Here is a 22,258-nt window from a genome sequence, read left to right as displayed (position 1 = left end):
GTATCTCGTGTTTTAGTTGGAAAATATGCGGAGGGGGACACAGCCCTTTTCACCAGGAAACAAACTACACAGAATTTCCGTGAAAGTTCTCGGCCTAACTCTGAGCCATATCCCCGTAGCAACTGTGATTTAGTTTGTTTCTCTTTAGGCAGTAGTGGTGGAAAAAGTACTCTGATGTTGAAAAAGAAATACTCTGTAACAAGTAAAAGTTCTGTATTCAGAATTTTACTTGAGTACTTACAGTACAAAAGTAAGGTACAAAAAGCTAACCTTTTCAAAAATAGTTGATCTACAAGCTCACAATGTGTCGCATAGTGACAGGTTGTGCGCTTGTAGATCGGCTATTTGGTTAATTAAGGGCTTAATTGGACTAACGTTTTTAAATATTAAATTAAAGTAAAGAATACCTCATAATTGTGCTTAAGGCTAAAGTACTTGAGTAAATGTTCTTAGTGACTTTCTAAGGTAATGGAAGAGACAACTAAACAGGGACACAATAAAATAAATAATGGTTTCTAGGTGTTGATATGACTCATAAAAAGCATGGTGTCATTCTTTCCCAGTGATTACAATCAGTCACGCTGGGAAAAAAACAAACATTTGAGTGCAACGCCTTTGCGGGGGTGGATGTTGTGAAACTACAATGTTCTGAAGATGGACTGAAAACAAAAGTTAAGTTCAAATTTATATAAATGAAATGTTCTCGTATGTCCCTTATACTTAACAAGTACGGACAGAGAGATGGACACACACACACACACACACACACACACACACACACACACACACACACACACACACACACACACACACACACACACACACACACACACACACACACACACACACACACACACACACACACACACACACACACACACACACACACACACATACACACACACACACACACACACAACGTGTCCAACAAATAGAATAAATGTGGCCAAGCCACTGAAAAACCTTACTTCATATCATACCAGGAATTGTAAAAAGTTGCTTGTATATACAGAGGTGCTGGCCATTGTGATATGAAGTCCAAACACACGTATTCTTACTCAGGTCACATCATCCATAGGAAATTATAGCCTCACATGCCTCAAAAAATACATACTATCATATATGGGGTTCACAGCTCTCTCCCTATACACCAGTGGTTCTCAAACTTTTTTAAACTTCAGTACCCCTTTCCCAGGTTTCTGAATCCAAGTACCCCCTTTACCAGACTATGACATTTTGCATAGAAAATATTGACGTCAAAAGTACAGTTTTGATATCAATACGTTTTTATGTCAAACTAAACATCATAATGGCAAATACGTAGCCTATTGCTTCCTGTTCAGTAACAGTTGTGCTATAGTCAAGTTATTAAATATTACAGTAAAAATTCCATTTCCACGTTCTCTCACCCCCTGTATAGCTCAGAGTACCCCTATAGGGGTACACGTGACGTACCCCCATTTGAGAAACACTGCTATAAACAATAGCTGCTGAATACCATTATGACCACAGGACCAGGGCCAGCTGGACGTCCCAGTAGTCCTTCTGCCGGCTGTCAGTGAGGATGCAGAGGTGTGGTCCTTGTTTTCCTAACCTGAGCCACAGAGAGACCTTCTGGCACATCTGGTCACTGTGGAGCTTCTCTGGGGCCCTCTAAACCCTGAACAAACAGAACATTTCTCTGACCAGCAGTTTCTCTGCTGTGGTCACAGAGCTCTGGTCTGGAGCCACGTAAAGGCCTCTGGCCACATAGAGAAACTAGAAAAAGTGCTCCTCGGAGCACAGGTCTCCGCCAGGTCAGGTAGGTTATTGTGGCCTCCTGGTGGCGCTATAATAGGCCAATGTGAAAAGGTAGCCATTTCTTCTTAGGCCTTGCACGGCAATCGGACACTGCATTCATGATTTGAGGCATTTTGTTCAAAACAATTGTTTTGCTAAATTAGACCTGCTGGTGGCGCTATAACAGGCCAATGTTAAAAGGGTGGCATTTGCTCCTCAACATAGTGTGAATGTGCGTGCAAAGTTTGACCGCAATCAGATGCTGCGTTCATGATTTGCGGCATTTTGTTCAAAACAAACCATTACTGCAAACTTTATATGTGAATCGTAGCCAATCAGGATGGAATATGAAAAATCAAACAGATCCGTCTTGATCACATGACTATAGAGATCATGTGTACTGATTTGTGTGAAATTTGGATAAAATCGGAAGGAGTAAAATGATTTTTTTTTTTTTACATAAGTCGGCCTCTTGGTGGCGCTATGAAAGGCAGATGTGAAAAATGCAGGGCAAAGGTTTTTTGTTGACCTCTATGGAGTGCGCTTACAAAGTTTTACACAGATCGGTGCAGTTATAGGTAAAAACATGAATCAGCCTGTTATAGCGCCACCATGAGGCTGATTAGAACATTTTCAAGTGGCATTTCTTCCTCAGCATAGTGGAAATATGCGTGCAAAATTTCAAGGAAATTGCATGCTGTGTTCATGATTTGAGGTGTTTTGTTCAAAACGGAGCAGTCCCGCAAACTTTGGAAGACAATTTTAGCCAATCAAGATGGAATATGAAAAATCTGAAAGACTCGTTTCGTTTAATGACAATAGAGATACTGTGTACCGATTTGCGGGATTGTTGGACAAAATCTGTAGGAGTACTGTCAAAAAATATGTTTTGCACAAATCGGCCTCCTGGTGGCGCTCTAAAAGGCCCATGTGAAAAATTTGGGGCAGAGGTTCTGCTGTGGCATCCAGGGAGTGTGTGTGCACAGTTTCACTGCGAGCAAGCCAACGGTGCCGGAGATTAGCTGTCCACAGACAGAATGACGGACACACGGACGGACGGACGGACGGACGGACGGACGGACGGACGGACGGACGGACGGACGGACGGACGGACGGACGGACAGGGGGCAAAACATACTCTCTCGCCATGCCTTTCGGCCTGGCGGAGACAATGACACAGCTGTTTCCATGCGCCATGGTTAAGGATAAGGATAATTCCTTTTAACAGGTCGTTCATGAAAGTCCTTGCGGTCTTGTTTCCAATGAGAACCTGTGAGCAATTGGGGTTAAGAGTCTTGCTCAGGGACAAATTTCATATCATCGGCACATATGCTGGGATAGCCTGGAATCGAACCTGGGGCAACCAGGGCCTCTGGTTCCCTAGGCGGGCTCACTAACCACTCAGCTATGGCCGCCCCATAAGGTGAATGGGTCCAAGACATCAAACCCCACAGAACCTAGTAGTGTTTTAGTGGAGCATGCGAGTGTTGAGTAGCCTATAGGGTTTTTTAGGGAAGTGCATAGGTCACACCAGTGGATGTACAACCATACATCTCAAGAATCATGAAGGTTTATTTGTCACTACTCGGATACGAGCAGCGAAATTCAAGTGTAAGCAGTCAAGTAAAACCGAGCCTGAAGCCGTCACAGAGTCGGTGACTGCGAAGTGGCCCGCCCCCACCGAGCCATGGACCAGTAGTAGCAGCACCTTGGGGCGGAGCCCACAGGGCACCAGGAGATGCTGGGTCGTGTCTCACACACCGCACCCCCCCACCCCCACCCCCACCCCACCCGACCCCACCATCTGTGTGCAAGGACAGCAAGGCTGGCAGTGGCGCCATATTTCACAAGGCCATGTCTGTTTGGAAGTTGTCCAAAAGTTTAAACATGTTGCACACATTCATAGCCAACTCCCACATGTAACATCATTGTGAAGCACACCAATAACATTAAAAAAAAGTTTAAAAAGCAAAAAAATATCCGATCTACAAGCTCACAACGCATGTAAATTGTTTATTTTCACCTTACTATTTGTTGTACGAGTATAGGGACTATATGGATCAGTATAGAGCTGAAAAGGCTGGAAAACACAAGTGTGTGTGTGTGTGTGTGTGTGTGTGTGTGTGTGTGTGTGTGTGTGTGTGTGTGTGTGTGTGTGTGTGTGTGTGTGTGTGTGTGTGTGTGTGTGTGTGTGTGTGTGTGTGTGCACACATGCGTGTGTACCTGCATGAGTGTATGTGTGTACAGTATGTGCGTGTGTGCGTGTGCATTTATGTGGGGGTCTCAGTGTAGATGAGTGGCTCAGAGTCTCTGCCTGAACTGAAAACAAAAAGGCTAATACTGTATCTCCTCCGGCCAAGGAGGGATTCCTCGCATCCTCCCGGGTGTTGCATTCTATTTTGACTGATGTAAGAAGGGGAAGTTCCAAGGAAAACATGTTTGGATAATACTCCCTAGTTCTCTTTTACAGCGCCAATACTGCAGATTACTCAGCATGCTGGCCAGCCTACATACAGTTCTGAAATAAGAAACCCCCCACCCCACCCACAAATAGCCTGGCCTGGGCGCTACAGTATCTTATTTGAGAATTCATTTCCCCTAACACTATATGTGGCAGGCAAATAGTCTTACCTATAGATAAAACCCCCAAATCCCCATTAAAAATAATGTATACAGTCTGCCATGTTAAATTGTGTGTTTGATTATTGTTAATTTGTAGCTGCTATGTAATTGCTTGATTTGAGAACATGTGGTTTTACTCTGATACGCTTCATTCTTCTGGCAGACATTTGATGTGGAGAGGATAAATGCAACAGGGGGGAGTAAACTGTCTGCACTGTGACGGAAATAACCAGGGATCAACCGGATCAACCCTTTTTGTTGCCCGGTGCTACGCCCAGGTTTGGTGCCGCGAGACAGAATTTTGTCTGCGGGGTGAGGGATGCTGCGGACGCACTTCGGCACCAATTTGGCGCTATTTCAACAGCCCCCAGACTGTATTTCGGCGTCGTTACTTGTAATAGTCTGGTCTTTATTTATGTTTGGCCAGGCGTTTGGTGGCTCCCTGAGCTTGCTGTGCTGGGCTGCAATCCCTAAAGCCTGTGGACATACTGTAGTATGAAGAAATTGAGTTATCTACAAACATCATTGGCTCTCAAGGGGGCCCCCGGCCGTCTTTGGGGGGTTCCAGGGTCTGTTACCCGGCCCCTTGCACCGGCCACACCATGTAGCAGCAAGACAGTAGGCTGGACTCCTATACTCTGTACTCTGTTTTATCCAATAGATAGATAGATAGATAGATTTTTATTATAGTGTCCTGCACCACAGGATGCCCAGCCCGCACGGGCTTATAAGACACTCACACAATGTACTTACACCAAGATACACCACAAACAGAATACATAACATTTTGATTGTCCAAGCTGTGGGTTACGGGTACATCGTCCTCCACCTCAACTGCCATGCTTTCTCTATGAATTTTCCTAAAACAAAAACTTCCTTATTGAACAGCCAACTTAACATATAACATTCAGACATCCAAAACAATTCTGGATTCTTATCCTGCATCTTTTCAAATAAAGAATTTCGTACATCATTGTATACAGTGGACAGTGAAAAACAAAATGAACCTCATCCTCCACAACTCCCAATGGCCGGTGGCCAGTGGCCGGTGGCCAGTGGCCGGTGGCACTGGCTACCGGCCACCGGCCACTAGTCCCCGGCCACCGGCCACCTGCTACCGGCCACCGGCCACCGGCCACTGGCTACCGGCCACCGGCCACTGGTACCGGCCACCGGCCACTGGTACCGTCCACAGGTACTGGAAAGCGGCCACGGCCACGGCCACAGCCCTACAATGGCTTGGCTAACGGGGGGAGGGGGCGGGGGGGAGTCAAAACTATATTCTGATGCCAAAATAATTTCAAACCAGGTAAAAAAAACCCACAAAATGTCTTTCACTGGCAGCCATTTTGGAAAATGGCAAACATATTATAGGTCACAAAGAACACACAATCGCTGCTCCTCAGGAATGCCAGTATATCTACCCACCTCAACTGCCAGAGGTAATGCACCAGATCTTAACTGGGCACAGAGAGACCTCTGTCCTCTCTTTAGATTGAATGCAACATAAGGTTCAGTGATATAATTCAGTTCAGTGATATTTATATAAGTTTTTTATATAAGTATTATATAAATTATATATTTATATAAGTTCAGTGATATAATTCTCTTTATATTGAACATAATTTCTTAACTTTGCTTTTTTTCCAAATGTCCACCCTCCATTGTTCCTGATGTACGTTTTGGTATTGCAGCTGAAAGTGCTGTATAAGCCAGAGACAATTGACTTAGGATGAGTATATCTGAGTGATGATTTAGGCTCAAACCTTTTGAAAAAGGTTTGAGGGACATACACCATATATTAAATATTAAAAAAAAAAAGATTTTTTTTGGGTGAACTACTCCTTTAAACCTAACCTCACAAACACTATGCCTTACAAACCCTAACCTTGACCCTAACCTCACAGAATGCCTAATGCCTTTAATATGCCTAAACCTAACCTCAAAACCCTGTCCACCTGGGGGAAACACCGGGAAAAGAGACTCTCCTAGCCTGGTAAACCCTCCCTCCGAAATCTCATTTCCATTTGATTCCAGGATAGTCAGGGCTGTTAAGTCCATTTTTATGTTACAATCGTTCACTTTGTGATAGAAGCGCCAAATTTTCCACAAAGTTTCTTCTGGACCTACTTTTGCACAAAAGCCCGTTAGCCAAGCAAAAAAACCCAATATGGCTGCCATTTTCCAAAATGGCTGCCGGCAAAAGACATGCTATGTGGTTTTTGACCTGGATTGTGATTGGATAATCCAATTTGGATTATTTTGGCATCAGAATATAGTTTTGACTCCCCCCCACCCCCTCCCCCCGTTAGCCAAGCAAAAAATAAACAATATGGCTGCCATTTTCCAAAATGGCTGCCGGCGAAAGACTTGCTATGTGGTTTTTGACCTGGATTGTGATTGGATAATCCAATTTTGATTATTTTGGCATCAGAATATAGTTTTGACCCCCCCCCCGCCCCCCTTCCCCGTTAGTTAGGGCTCTCTGTATGCATTTGACATACAGTTGCCTGGCTTCAGACACGGGCAACTTGATAAGTGGCATGCTTCACATGAGAGAGAGGGCGAGCGCGAAAGCCCGGCCGCGGCCATGGCCGCTTTCCAGTACCTGTGGCCGGTACCAGTGGCCGGTGCCAGTGGCCGGTGGACGGTGCCAGTGGCCGGTACCCAGTGGCCGGTGGCCGGTTCCAGTGGCCGGTGCCAGTGGCCGGTGGCCGGTAGCCGGTACCCAGTGGCCGGTACCCAGTGGCCGGTAGACGGGGACAAGTGGCCGGTGGCCGGTAGCCAGTGGCCGGTGGCTGGTGAGAGTGGCCGGAGGCCGGTAGCCAGTGGCCGGTGGCCGGTAGCCAGTGGCCGGTGGCTGGTGAGAGTGGCCGGAGGCCGGTAGCCAGTGGCCGGTGGCCGGTAGCCAGTGGCCGGTGGCCGGTAGCCAGTGGCCGGTGGCCGGTAGCCAGTGGCCGATGGCCAGGAACTACTGGCCGGTGGCCGGTGGCCGGTGGCCGTTGGCCGGTAGCCAGTGGCCGTTGGCCGGTAGCCAGTGGCCGGTGGCCAGTGGCCGGGGAATAGTGGCCGGTAGCCAGTGGCCGGTGGACGGTGCGAGTGGCCGGTAACCAGTGGCCGGAGCCGGGGACAAGTGGCATTGGTCCCTGAAGGGTTTCCTGAGGGTCCATGACTGCTTTCCTAACTGTGTTTCTGGGACTACCTTTGGTCCCTGAGGGGTTTCTCGGGGGCCACTGGCTACTGGCCACCGGCCACTGGCTACCGGCCATCGGGCCACTGGCTACCGGCCATCGGCCACTGGCTGCCGGTGGCCAGTGGCCGGTGGCCAGTGGCCGGTGGCACTGGCTACCGGCCACCGGCCACTAGTCCCCGGCCACCGGCCACCTGCTACCGGCCACCGGCCACCGGCCACTGGCTACCGGCCACCGGCCACTAGTCCCCGGCCACCGGCCACTGGTACCGGCCACTGGTACCGGCCACCGGCCACTGGTACCGTCCACAGGTACTGGAAAGCGGCCACGGCCACGGCCACAGCCCTACAATGGCTTCCGTCTTTCGCCGGAAGCCATTTTGGAAAATGGCAGCCATATTGTGTTTTTTTTGCTTGGCTAACGGGGGGAGGGGGCGGGGGGGAGTCAAAACTATATTCTGATGCCAAAATAATTTCAAACCAGGTAAAAAAAACCACAAAATGTCTTTCACTGGCAGCCATTTTGGAAAATGGCAAACATATTGTTTTTTTTTTTGGTGGCTAACGGGGGGAGGGGGTGGGGGGGAGTCAAAACTATATTCTGATGCCAAAATAATCCAAATTGGATTATCCAATCACAATCCAGGTCAAAAACCACATAGCATGTCTTTCGTCGGCAGCCATTTTGAAAAATGGCAGCCATATTGTTTTTTTTTGCTTGGCTAACAGGCTTTTGTGAAAAAGTAGGTCCAGCAGAAACTTTGTGGAAAATTTGGCGCTTTTATCACAAAGTGAACGATCGGGTCACTAACAGCCCTGGCTAGGAGGAATCAAATGGAAATGAGATTTCCGGAGGGAGGGTTTACCAGGCTAAGACTCTCCCACAAATACATATCAATTTGGAGGTCTTTGACATGTGACTCCAGTAGATGGCGGTAATGCAAAACACATCGTATGCCTGCCACCCTAAAAAGTCAACAGAAGCAGAAGACAGCCATTTGACATTGGTCGTGCAGTGCAGCAGCAGGTTGTCAAAGAGAGAGAGTGGAGTCAAAACCTTATCCGTTACTACCTGATCTTCTGCATTTTGTGTTAATACATTAACTGTGACAAATGGCAGCCTACAAGTTGGTTCTGATCCGTCACGGAGAGAGCACCTGGAACCAGGAGAACAGGTTCTGCGGCTGGTTCGATGCCGATCTGAGTGAGACTGGAGAGAGAGAGGCGAGGAGAGGCGGACAGGCGCTCAAAGGTGACAATTCGGACACATTTTAACACAAATAAATATGTTCAATAATGCCCGGCGTGATGATCTATTGTATATACATGACAAGGCGACCGATGCTTCTTCATGATCTATCCGAATTTTCATTTTGGAGTCGTTCTAGCCCTGAAACGTGACTGTCATATGATATCATGACACTCATGGATGAACGTCTACATAGTGTTTGCACTTTCTCCCTTTTTGGCCCTACATCTACATAAACGTTCAGATGTCAAATATGAAGGTCTTACCCCATGGCCACGGATGTTACAATTATGTACGGGTCATCAGGACTCAGGAGTACCCTTATCTTATCTTCCGTATTGTTCTATGATGGCCATTTTCTCATATAGTTATAAAGTATCTGAGTGCAATACACCTCCCAACCGATAGGGTCGCGTAGTTGAAAGCATATGGAAGACATGCAAAGAAAATGGCCAGCAATTGGATTAAAATGCTTTTTATTTAACAATACAGAAGATACGGGTACTTCTGAGGGCCCGGACAGAATTGTAACATATGTGGCCATGGGGTAAGCACTTTATATTTGAAATATGAACGTTTATGTAGATGTACGAGCCGTAAAAGGTTAAAAAGCTAACACCAGGTTTGAAGTTCATGATATGACAGTCATGTTTCAGGGCTATCATCAAAGGGCTAATCAATAAAGGAATTGTATTTTGTGCTCCTGAGATTGCATAGTTACATGTTCCAATGCCAGTCATAATAAACATACATTACTATTACATTATTATATAACCGCATATTACTGCAGAGAGGTTTCATTGATTCATGGTTACTCAACACGTGACGTTATTCAACAGACCGCCCCGTTTTTTTGTTGACCAATCAGCAGCGGGCATACCACAGTGTCATTGTCTGATGTGAACGTGCAAGACGTGCTTTTGTTTTGTGGGCTGTGGTCGCACTCAGTGTTGCCATGTCGGCTTATTAAAAGCGACTTTGGGCTTGTTTTTCTGTGAAGTCGCTTGTAAATTTTGGTGGTTGCAGGTTTTTGGGCTTGTTTCTAAAGTGTAGTTGTTTATTTAGGCTTGCTTCCAAACTTTTAAATCATTATTTAAACCAGTGGTTCTCAAATATTTTCACAACTGTTTTGTGCCAGGGAGCATTTGTTGTTAGAATGTTTAAAAACATATTCCAAAATTCCACTTTTTATTGCAAGAGTTTGTGAAAATAGCAGATCTACAAGCTCACAACGCGTGGCGTGTTGTGAGCTTGCAGATTTTTTTAAATAACCGATGCATGTATCTTTAAAGTGCTCATGTGGCCTATTAAGTTGCTTCTTTGGGCTTGTTTTCATAGACCTGGTTGCTTGTTTCTCTTGCAAAATGTGTGTGTGTGTGTGTGTGTGTGTGTGTGTGTGTGTGTGTGTGTGTGTGTGTGTGTGTGTGTGTGTGTGTGTGTGTGTGTGTGTGTGTGTGTGGCACACTAAAACATAACCATAGAGCTGTGAAAATGGGTTATAAATTTATGTTTTTATTTAGCCCACTCTGACTTGGTGGCTTTTCCCTGGACTTAGAATTAGCATTTTACTGAAAATATGCATTATGTAAGCCATTGGTTCTCAATATGGAGTTCAGGGACCCCCAGGGTTCATTGAGAGGATACCAGGGGGTCCCCAGCTTAATGGCATATTTGCATTTAGCTTCTTACAATGACAATTTAGGCATTCTAGCTCTTTATCCAGAGCGACTTACAGCAAGCAAGGTAAATACATAAAATGCAGAGACAGTGTAGTAATCTAGGATCATAGGTAAAACCAATAACCTAGCATCAGTCTAAACAATATAATATAAAAAACCAATAATCTGTAGGCCTACATTGAAACTATAGGATGCCAGGTCAACAAATGAACCTAGCATCAGTCTAAATAACATGCTATCTAAATTACATTTTATTTAAAAATTACATCAACCAGCTAACTCCACCCCGTTTGGTGGCGTTAGCTGGTTTAGCAGAAAGTTTGAGGATCCAATGGAGTTAGCCGGTTTTGTCAGAAGTGCTTTTTAATACATTTGATTGGTTCAAATATTTTTTTTACCAACACACAGACGTAAAGGGTGTTCAATAGCACTGATTTATGGAAAAAAATGCAAAAGCGTCAAAATGGAGTCAGCTGGTTTCTGCCCGACAGCAACGATATAAAACTTTTACATGCCGTAACGTCACAACATATTTCTCTCGCTCTACAAACCCTTCCAGATGCTGGCTATGAGTTTGACATCTGCTACACCTCCGTGCTGAAACGGGCCATCCGCACCCTATGGCTGGCCCTGGACGCCATCGACCAGATGTGGGTTCCGGTGCACCGCACCTGGAGGCTCAACGAGCGCCACTACGGCGGCCTGACCGGGCTGAACAAGGCCGAGACGGCCGCCAAGCACGGAGAGGCCCAGGTGAAGATCTGGAGGCGCTCCTTCGACACCCCGCCTCCCACCATGGACCCCGACCACGATTTCTACACCATCATCGGCAAGGTGAGGCCTTCTCTCTCTGCTTAATCTCGTCAAAACAATGGGCCCCTGGGCGTCTACGGTTGTAGGGTGACTATCAAAATGAATGTAGCCGGCTGTCAATAAATCGCTGTTCCAGGGTACTGCGTTTTGTAACTTTTTTTAGTGGATAAAACTGTTAATTAAAAATTGCGATCTTACAGTCAAATGCAGTCCGCAAAGTATGACTTCCCCCGCTCACCCTCTCGCCGTTCATTCACAAATTCCCACACTGGTGAGCAGGTGATTTTATTACTATGTATTGACTGACGTATCCCCATTGTGTCCCGTTGTGACCAATAATCCACTTCCACAAAACAATAACAAACCATGAAATGATCTATACCTAGCACCTACAGTATATCGGTCAGTTACTGTAAGTATATAGGTTCTAAGTCAGCGCTACTCAACCCGCGGGCCGCATGCGGCCCCAACGCAGCCTCTCTGCAGCCCCTCATGGTCAAACCAAAAAAAAGAAAATGAAATTGTTAAGCACAGGATAAAAATATACATTTCCGTTCAAATATATGGGTTGCTTATTTTTTTTTCAAAAACAAGCAGACAGACATATACAGGTGCGTCAATTGTTACAGGTATAATGCATAGTTTTCTATGCATTTCGTTTTTTGGGGGGGGTTTGACCCCCAATTTCTTTCGGCCGCGCGGCTTTGCCGCGCACCCAGGATAGGTGTCCCTTATTTCAATCTCTGGGAGTTGGCAACCCTAACCTTGCCATACCTTAGCTTTTGCTGAACTGATGCCACTGGATATACAAAATAAACAGCTACAGTGAAAAGAATATGATGTCAACATGTACATTTTCTTATAACAATAACAATGTGTAGTGTGTTACAAAATCGAAAAATCCAAAATGGGACAGACATTTTTAGCTTGCGGCCCTTGGACTTTTGGTATTTTTCTGAGTGGCCCCTGAGCCATCTTAAGTTGAGTAGCCCTGGTCTAAGTGGTTAAGGAAGGGTCTTAACATGCTGTCAGCCAAGGGAATCCTCTGAGTCTAAACACATCAGCATTTAATATAGACAACGATACAAGCTAACAACACATCACGATTAACCTTAAAGTTGTGTAAGTGATATTCTTTGTTGAAATAAGTGTTAAATGGCTCTATACGTATTCTAGAAATAGAAATCATTGCCATCGAGTGTTTCTTCAGTAACGGGGGTCTCCCCTGTCTCTCCAGCTCTTTAGTAAACAGAAAATAAATGTTAAGGTTGAGATAACAATTTCATCAAATCAGGATAAAGAACTCATTCAGGAAACATGATGAACAAAAGTGGTGATGGGAGAAAAGAAAAGGGGGGGTTTTGAATTGGACCATAAAATAGAATTTGATAAATGGGTTCTCTCTCCTGATTGAACACAATTTGTAACCCAATTGACAGGTTTCTTCTGTTTTTTAAAGAGCCGGAGAGACGGATAGACCCCTTTTTATTGAACACTCTATCAATGATCAGAATATAGAGCATTATTAGCTAAATAAAGATATCACAGCACCTTTAAGTGACTCCAGTTTTTGAGCATTGTATTAAACTGCTCCAGTTCACCTCACATTTACCACTCAGAATATGTGCATGAATGTAGGCATTTAGCAGACGCTCCAGAGTGATTTGCAAGTGCAGTTTCTGCATTTGTCAGGACTGCATGCATGCATAGCCTACAAATCTAGCAATCAGATCAGCAATTTCCCCCCTGATTTCACAAATGGGAGGTGTAACTAGTACCGAGCTCTCCCTTGGACATTTAGCCAGGACATTTAGCCAGGACTGTTTTCATTGGGCTGGATGTTACACAAACACAGTGGAATGGAAAGACTGATGGGATGAGCAGCAGGAATGCCTGGATGGTTATGCAATCACATTGTCTGCAACAACCAAAACACACTGTCATAACAACACTGTAAATTACTTTTAGTCAGAAAAACCGAGGGGCTAATACTGCTGACAGAAAATATTGGGTATTATTAGCATATATCCTAATAATATGTATTTGTTAATACACTGCTCAAAAAAATAAAGGGAACACTTTGATCCCTTAATTCTTTTGAGTTTTTTCATGAACTGTGTACATACTGCTAACCAAAAAACTCAAAAGAATTAAGGGATCAAAGTGTTCCCTTTATTTTTTTGAGCAGTGTATATGGAGGAGGGTTAATATATCACTGATATACACATGATATTTTGGTTTCAAGTCCAAAGTTCAGGGTAATATGGGACCAAACGGGTCAAAAGTCCTTCTGTACAGACAGTCAATGGAGAGTTAAGACCTACAGTAGTAACTATTACTACTGCACAACTCATTAGCTTTGTGTGTATGCTGATGAAAGAAGGCAAGGCATATACAGTATCTAGCTATATCTTAATGGGCCAACGCTGACACCCACAGGTTGTTTTCAGTCTTAACCACATGAACCCTAGCATATCATGGTAGGCGACACATTCTGGGAAAATAGCCAGTCTACGTCACAACGCAATGTGTTGTGAGCTTGTAGATAGATTTTCAGTGAAGGTGTGGAGGGAAAAAAGGAGAGGACCAAGTATAGACCCTTGGGTGACCCCTGTATATAGGTTTTAAGTGGTTCAACAATGCATGTATAGTTTAGATATATATATTATCAGTGCATACTATACAGTGCAATTTTATATTCCATCATTCACACTTACAGTATACACAGTAAAATCATGATTTTGTTCCCAGTTTAAGCTCTCTGTGCACGTGGGGAAGGAGTGTACAATGCTGTAAATGTCTTTTGTTCTGTGTTATCTTATCTACTTTTCATGATAAGGCTCTTCTCCTTACAGGACCGGCGCTACGCAGAACTGACGGAGGACCAGCTTCCTTCCTGTGAGAGTCTGAAGGACACCATTGCCCGGGCGCTGCCCATCTGGAATGAGGAGATCGCCCCGCAGATCAAACGGGGCAAGAGGGTGCTGATAGCTGCCCACGGCAACAGTCTGAGGGGCATCGTTAAGCACCTGGAAGGTAGGGGACTCTGTGCATTCATATAGCACCTTATTCCAAAGTGCATTACATTCACCCATTCTCTTCACACACACACATTCACACACCGATGGCAAAGGAAATCATGCAAGGCACCAACCTGCTCATTTGGAACAGATAGAGGCCGTGTCCACTGTCCACTGAGATGGGTTTACTTTTTCCTGGGCGTAGGGCATGTTTTAATTGTTTACAATGGGAGTGCAGCGTATTTGGAAACCCAGCAGTGTGACGAGGTGCGCTTGTGTGGCGTTTTTATCTGCTTGCCGAGATTTAAATATTTTCAACTCAGGCGTTTGGAAGCGTTTTTAGGCGAGCGCCTCATTTTTCAGCTGGTGATTTGTGGTGTTTTGTACGGTATGACAATGTAAAACTAATATTTGAATGAGCGAGGGTCACGTTTAGGAATAAGGTTAAACATTTATTTTTTAGGCGTGAGGTTAGAAATGTGTTAAGTCAGGGGGTTAGTGTGGTTAATATCAGGTTAAGGATCTAGGAGGGTAGTTAATAATAATAATAATGTCTTTATTGTCACCTCAGGGATATTCATCTTCTCAGTCTGTTCAACAGAAAAACACATAACCATATAGCAAAGAACAACATAACACATAACATAACACCAAGACAATACATGAAGTCCCCAGTATACACAAAAACCGTCCCATCAGTGAGGCAGTTTGTTTAATGCCGCAATGTCGGAAGGGACAAAACTTCACCTAAAACGAACGTTAGCCAATGAGATTAGGTGACCTCAATCTCCTGGAATCTGAGCTTGTAGAAATTGGCTACTGGTTCAGGAGTGATGTTGATATGATAGTGCGGACTAGCCGACACCAACTCCGGACCCCTGAATCGCTGCCCTCCACTCCCTCCTGTCCAGTATCGGGGTGTGTGTACGGTGGTGCTCTTCTTTCCCTTCCTGGCTGTACCTTGGGTAGATGTACTTAAAGTATCAAAAGTAAATGCACTAAAATGTTTGAAACGCGTCGCGATAATAGTCGATGTTTAAAATAGGGCTAAAATGGTTAATGTATGTTTTATAATGTAATCATTTCTATGTGCAAAGTAACTAGTAACTAAAGTTTTCAAATAATTGTAGTGGAGTAAAAGTACTATATTTGCCTCTGAGATGTAGTGGAGTAAAAGTATTGGAAATTGGAAATACTCAAGTAAAGTACAAATACCTTAAGATCTTACTTACCGTACTTAAGTAAATGTACTTTCCAGTTACTTTCCACCACTGACTGCTACTTGACTGTTGCCATTGTATCTGTCCACGCTGTCACATGCAGGTATGTCAGAGGAGGCCATCATGGAGCTGAACCTGCCCACAGGAATCCCCATCCTGTACGAGCTGGACAAGAACCTGAAACCCGTCAAACCCATGCAGTTCCTGGGAGACGAGGAGACCGTGCGTAAAGCCATGGCGGCCGTGGCCGCCCAGGGGAAGGCCAAGAAGTAGGAGAAAACGTAAACGTGCTGCTTGCCAAAAAGAACACGCCGCCTTGTTGTTAGCCTCGAAGATCAGTTCTTGTCGGCAAGCGAAGCCGTTGGCACTACGGAGAATGAATTAAGCTTAAGGGAAAGGCGGAGCATCTCTCTGTGCAACTCTAGCTCTCAAAAATGGTAAAACTATCCTAAATAATTCGGCTGAGAAGATTTCTCCAAGTATTACTTACTCAGATAGTTGGTTTATTATCACAGTGGCTACATAAAAGTCAGAACAAATTTAACTCAAAATACAATGTGACAAAATGTATAGTAATTTATTTGGAGTGTGTTCTTGTTTTGTTTTTGTTTATAATTTAAATATTAATTTATTTAACTGAAAAGCCTCCGGTTAGATTGTTTATAAGACATTCTTTAACAGCTTTTCATAAAATAGACCACTGAAAAATCTACTTGGCATGCAGCAAATGCTGCAGTAGTTGGATTTTCTTTTAATTCCTAATGTGTTTTCATTCCACCGATGCATTCCGTCGATAGGGAAACTTGTGTCAGATAATCTTTACCATGTCTTGAGATCTGTTGCAAAGCAATCGTTTACCATCATCATTACCTCCTCAGTGAATGGTACAGTACTCGTGTTTTGTGCTTGAATGTGCTGTTGCTGTCTGTATCCTGATTCCTGGAATAATATAATTTCCTCTCAGTATTATTGAAACCAGACCAATTTGTTTTAATGGAACCAGACACTGTGCATGGCTGTTATGACAGGGAAAATGTAATTATTTCTATTGCAATTCACAAAATTCACATTACCCAGGGGGAAATATTACTTTAAAAGGGACCAGTCGTTTCAACTCTGTAAAACTCACCGCCTTATCCGGTTGCCTACATATAATATCTGTGTACACTGTAAAATCACTTACTGCAATACATTTACAGTAAGTGATACATTTGCAATAAGTGATATTCTTTGTTAAAATAAGTGTAAGATATCTCTATATTCTAATTGTAATAATTGCTATAGAGTGTTAGTTCAAAAGGGTCTCCCTGTCTCTCCAGCTCTTTAATAAACACAAATACATTTTATGGTGGGGAAACCAATTTTAACCAATCAGGAGAGAGAACTTGTGCAGGATACAGGATAAACAAATGACATTGAAGTGAGGAAACAAATAGTATCAAATTGAAGCTGATAAATGGGTTCTCCCTCCTGATTGGATGAAATAAGTCACCCACCTGAACCCCCGTTACTGAACAAACACTTTATAGCGGCGATTACTATCAGAATATGGAACTTATAATAATAAAAAAAAAAGTTTTTGTTAAACAAGAAAATATCACTTACACTACCTGACTACTATTTGTACACAGTTATACAGTAAATGCCATTTTTATACTCAGAGTTATGCATGGATTAGTAGAAAAATAAATGCATTAAAAGTCAAAATTTGATAAATAATTTCACCATATACCTCAGCACTTGTTTGTGTAGACTACTATCCACTACAACTGTAGATGCGTTCATACAGCCATTGTCAAGGAATGGGACCATTGATGTTTCTATGAGATATTCCATAATTTTTTATACCCAGATTTTTTGTTTTGTTTAATTCTAATGTATCATCTGAATGTGCACTTCAACTGTTGATGTAATAAATATACAATTATATGCTAATTTAATGAGGTCTGTGGTTTTAATAGTTCTGTATGTGGTATATGTGTTCTGTCTTCTCTTCCTAGAGATGATAATACATTATTACTGTGTTGTGGTATGTAACAGCAAAACAGTTGCAAGTGAGCTTGCAGCTCGATAAGCCTGTGTACATTTTGTGCAAAGAAAACATGAACGTGCTCCGTTGGAATGGCGGTAGCTGCTGTTATATGGTTTGCAATGGGATTCTCTCCAGCTCTTTAGTAAACAGAAAATAAAATGTCAGATCAATTTTATCCAATCAGGATTGGAGACAACTCATACAGGATAAACAAGTGAAATTGGAAGTGATAAAAAATGTATTAAAAAAGTGCCGGAAAGATCTGAACTGGAACACTATAAAACTCTGATAAATGGTCTGTGTGGGGTTCTCTATCATGATTGGAGCAAACTCATGGATTGAACTGCATCAGTCTCTCTCTTTTGCATTATGCTGGTTTATAAGCTTAGCTCAAATGACACACTAGTTCTATAGAACCCCACGGCTCAGAAGAAAGATCATTTCCCGTTTCATATCTGACATTGTTGCACTGAAACGTCAGTCTTTATACTGGATTGTCCCCTGTGGTGTACCAGAGGCCTCATTTCTGGGGGGAAAACAAAGAAGAAAACGGAGAGTGGCAAAAAGAAAAAGTGACTTTCGCTAATGAATGTATGCAGTTTGACAAGAGTTATAAATGAGAGAAATAGTGTAGCCAATGGCATAGAAAGGATTCTTTCTACCAATCCAATCCCTGCTAAATAAAAATGCATACCCTGTACGGGGGGAAATACATGATGTTCAAATGTATAGGAAATAGGGGAATGTGTAAATCTGTATGAGAACACATTGCAGACGACATAACTCCTCAAGTACTTTTATCTTCTTATCTGCTCCACGTGTTCACATGTATGAGGATGTTGTATGGGAAGACATTGCAGAGGACATATCCTGTCTGGCCTACTTATATCTACTATCCTTATCTGCTGTAAAAATGTACAATGACAGTGGCTGTACAGCTTTGATTACTCGAGGCTACTAAGCAGGGCAGGAGGTTCATGGTAGCCCTGTTGCCCCTCAGTTTGGCCTTCTGCCCTTCAAAAAATGATCTCCCTGATGCCCCATGAACTGTTTGTGGTCAGAGAAGGACACACAGGGCTGAACTAGGCCCTTACAAGAGCATAGATTGCAGAAAAGGTGACACAAAAGGATGATAAAAAATAGTAAGATCTAAGGTCATCTGCCAGGTGCAAAAGCAAGCAGATGTGACGTTACAAAAAAAAAAAGAAAAAATAATCTGGCAGGCAGAGGATGCTTACAGTTGTACAACACTCAATGTTTTCTTCAAACCACTCTCCCCACACACACATGCACACGCACACACAAACACACACACACACACACACACACACACACACACACACACACACACACACACACACACAAAAGCAGAAAGAAAGTAGTTGCTAATTCGTTCTCTGTTTTACAACATATTGCTCTATTTTGTTCAAAGGTAAAGATGACGTTTCATTTAATATATATTCTCTTTATTCACTCAGTCAAGATCATCTTTCCACCTATCACATACTATTTCCTCTCAAATATAGAATACTGTACGTTCTGTCAGTTAACTTTTTTGCATTAGGTCATGTTTTGTGCATCTTGTCAAAGTGGTCTTTGGCTGCCACCTTGTGGCATTAATATGCAATTGAATATGTGAGAGTGTACAGCCTATGACAACAACCTGTGTATTCTGTATCCTGAAGTCTACGAGTAATCATGTGTTTTGAAGTCTTCTTTCCTGTCTGATTTGAATCAGTAGGCTATGTCATTACATCTACTCTACTTGCTAGATAGACAGATAGATAGCTTTATTGTCATTCAACACTACATACAATACATAATTGAACGGCATTCCATTCCACAGGCTTACTATAATCTAAAATCTAAAACTACTGCTAGTTAAAAGAAACTTAAATACTGCAGTACAAAAAACACTAATAAAATCACAGTCAGTTCATAATGAGACAGAAATATTGCACAGCAAGGAGTCCTCAGCAGCATACTGTATAGGAGAAAGGATAGAGGATATTGCACTTATAGGGGATTGTTACACTTTGTTAGAGTTCACAAGCCTGAGGGCTTGGGGAAAGAAACTCTTACACAATCTGGCTTTTCTGCACCGGATGCAGTGCCAGAGGGCAGGAGAGTGAACAGTCCATGATGTGGGTGGGGTAGGGTCTGTCCTGATGTTATTGACCTTAGTCAGACAACAGTTGTTGTGAGCACTGTCCTTGATGGACCTCACCACTCTCTGACCAGATACTGTGATGCAGTGACAGACACAGCTGTATGTAGCATTTGGTTTAATTCTTCTATGTACGTTTGTGTAGAGACACAAGGAGCTGTTCTGAACCTGAAATCCAAGAGGTCCCACATATTTCCGGGAGAGACTGTTACGTTCATATGTGACATGAGAGAAGGAAAGAAGACAGATTGGTATTATTTCATATACAAAGACGGTGTTGGCGTTGTCAAAGGCTCTTCTCTGAAAAATATACATTTCGAACAGAGCCCGGCAACAGTGGTAAATACCGGTGTGTTGGTTTTCTCAAAACAAAATACCAGCCGGTCAGAAGACAAAGTAATAAAGTCACTTTGGTTGTATGGGGTAAGTCTTCTCATGATACTTTCTCATACATTCTCATGTAATGTGTTGCTATTTAATGTAGAGGGGAAAAAGGAAGGCGCTTAGTTTAGGCCCCTGGGGGACTCTGGTCAAGTTATTCATAAACAGTATTGGGGTTAAAAACACTAAATAAAAATGTCTCATCACTGTCATTATTATTTTATAGCTACAGTGATGTCACGCTATTATAGTAGGCCTACGTGCGAATAAAGGGAGGGAATCGACCTCACGTGAGTGTATTGGAGGTGCAAACAAAGGTGCTCTTGGAGTCTTGGAGTCAAACAAATTTGACTCCAAGTTGCAGATCCGTTGCAGGAGCATTAGTGAGGATCTATTATATGAAGATATTTAAAATAAATGAAAAAAGTAATTGAAAAAACACGACCCCCTCGCGTATTAGGGGGGCAGGGTGAGTCACCAGAACCAAGGACGGGTGTTTTTGATGAATCTAACATGGTTAAAATGGAGTTTGAAGTTACAATGGGTTTGTATAGGAAGGGGGCGTGTCTGATAAAATGAATATCAAATGTCTAAATACTGAATCAAGCAACTTAAAAACTGTCTGGGGGGCTCACAAAGGCCTGAGTAGACGATAAAATGACCAAAAGTTTTTTTGAAAGTGAAATATCCCTTTAAGAAGCTGATGTTAAGAAGTACAGTTTCAGCTCAAGTGAAGTGATAGATGTGGTGCAAATGCATACTATATGCACACACGTGCACACATGCATTGCACACATAATCATATTAGATCCATTACGTATTTTCATGTCTTTAAAGCTTTAGTCATCTTCAAATACCCTGCTCTTGCTTCTAATTGCCTCTAACTGTTCTGTATAATTGGTCCTTTGAACTGTATTTAATACATTGTAATTTATTAGTTTCGTTTGTATTCTTTGTATTCTTTGTATTATTTTGATCTTGTTTGTATCCTACCTGGGCATGTTACTGCATGTTCAGTCAGTATTTATGTTCATATAGCCCCACATGGGTATGTCATGTCATTGCATGAAGTCTGCCATTATGTGGGTGATTATGTGGGATGGGAGCGTCTAGTTTCAGGGGAGCTTTTGTTGTGTATTTTGTCTTTTGTCTGTGTATGCAGCATGGAAGTATTGGTTGTATTGTTCTGTTTATACTTGTGATAAGGACCCCCTTGAAAACGAGACAATGCGTCTCAAGGGGTTTATCCTTCTAATAAAGGTGCATTATTGTGCATGGATGTGTTAACACTTTATTTTACACTTCCCTCAGTCTCGCGCATTAACTTGCCTACATAGAAACAGTAAATTGTTATGACAATTTTTGTTCATAAATTAGTTCTATTAGATATTATTATATCTGGTTCAGTTTGTTAATTAAATGTTGTCATAATCCTTGTATGGTTGATCTTTGAATCTCAACAAGGTGCGTCAGATCTCTGTTTGTATCTGCAGGTCAAGTAAAACAGGTTTGTTCTCACACTGATGTTGTGGCATGTAAATTGTGTCGACAGTCTACCACAGGAGTTCTCAACCTTTTCAGGCTGTGACCCCCCAAAATAATCACATTTGAACTGGGGACCCCCCCACCCTGACAAGCACTTGGAATCGTAGGAGTTGAGGCATTTAGTTTGACTTACTTCCACAGATAAAATAGCTGATCTACAAACGCAAGGCGTTGTGTGAGCTTGTAGATCTGCTATTTTCAGACTGTAATACCTGTACTGTTAAACCAGCAATTGTGTTTTCAATGAGTCTAGAGATGGTTGAAATCAAGCAACATAAAAACTTAAGCCCAAGTAAGCTAGATGTTATTATTAATTATACTCTAGAAGTGTTTTAAAGTGAAATACCCCTTTCTGAGAGCTAGTGCAGGAGAATGAGGAGATTCTCCTGCACTAGCGAGAGATAGAGAGAGAGAGAGAGAGAGAGAGAGAGAGAGAGAGAGAGAGAGAGAGAGAGAGAGAGAGAGAGAGAATATTTGTTTAAATTAATATAAATGACTGCAGGTCTGCATAATTTCCCTCATCATAAAACTACATTGAAGAAGTATCCAGGTCCAACAATG

The 22,258-nt window shown here is 42.9% G+C and overlaps 2 protein-coding genes across 2 annotated transcripts in view; both read left to right on the top strand.

The window, feature by feature from the left end:
* The window catches only part of LOC308100275 (histone H1-like), a gene marked incomplete at both ends in the record, with an annotated part of 201,694 nt that overhangs the window by 39,570 nt on the left and 139,866 nt on the right, over positions 1-22,258 (top strand). The window lies entirely within an intron of this gene.
* LOC308100274 (phosphoglycerate mutase 1) lies at positions 8,601-17,507 on the top strand. Its single transcript, XM_080449263.1, has 4 exons — positions 8,601-8,843; positions 11,079-11,353; positions 14,188-14,368; positions 15,676-17,507. The coding sequence occupies exons 1-4, from the start codon at positions 8,705-8,707 to the stop codon at positions 15,843-15,845; spliced, it is 765 nt and encodes a 254-aa protein (XP_080305389.1). The 5' UTR covers positions 8,601-8,704; the 3' UTR covers positions 15,846-17,507.

Source organism: Gymnoscopelus braueri (genome assembly GCF_963280865.1).
Source record: "Gymnoscopelus braueri genome assembly, chromosome: 14".
In the NCBI taxonomy this organism is placed as follows: domain Eukaryota; kingdom Metazoa; phylum Chordata; class Actinopteri; order Myctophiformes; family Myctophidae; genus Gymnoscopelus; species Gymnoscopelus braueri.
The sequence above is the reverse complement of the archived record's forward strand: the minus strand, read 5'-3'. Positions and strand labels throughout refer to the sequence as shown.

Bases quoted from the DNA above. Each gene is read 5' to 3' on its own strand.
- LOC308100274 (XM_080449263.1), top strand. From the start codon at position 8,705: ATGGCAGCCTACAAGTTGGTTCTGATCCGTCACGGAGAGAGCACCTGG. The intron at 8,844-11,078 runs GTGACAATTCGG...AAACCCTTCCAG, and splicing joins AGGCGGACAGGCGCTCAAAG to ATGCTGGCTATGAGTTTGAC. The intron at 14,369-15,675 runs GTAGGGGACTCT...TGTCACATGCAG, and splicing joins CATCGTTAAGCACCTGGAAG to GTATGTCAGAGGAGGCCATC.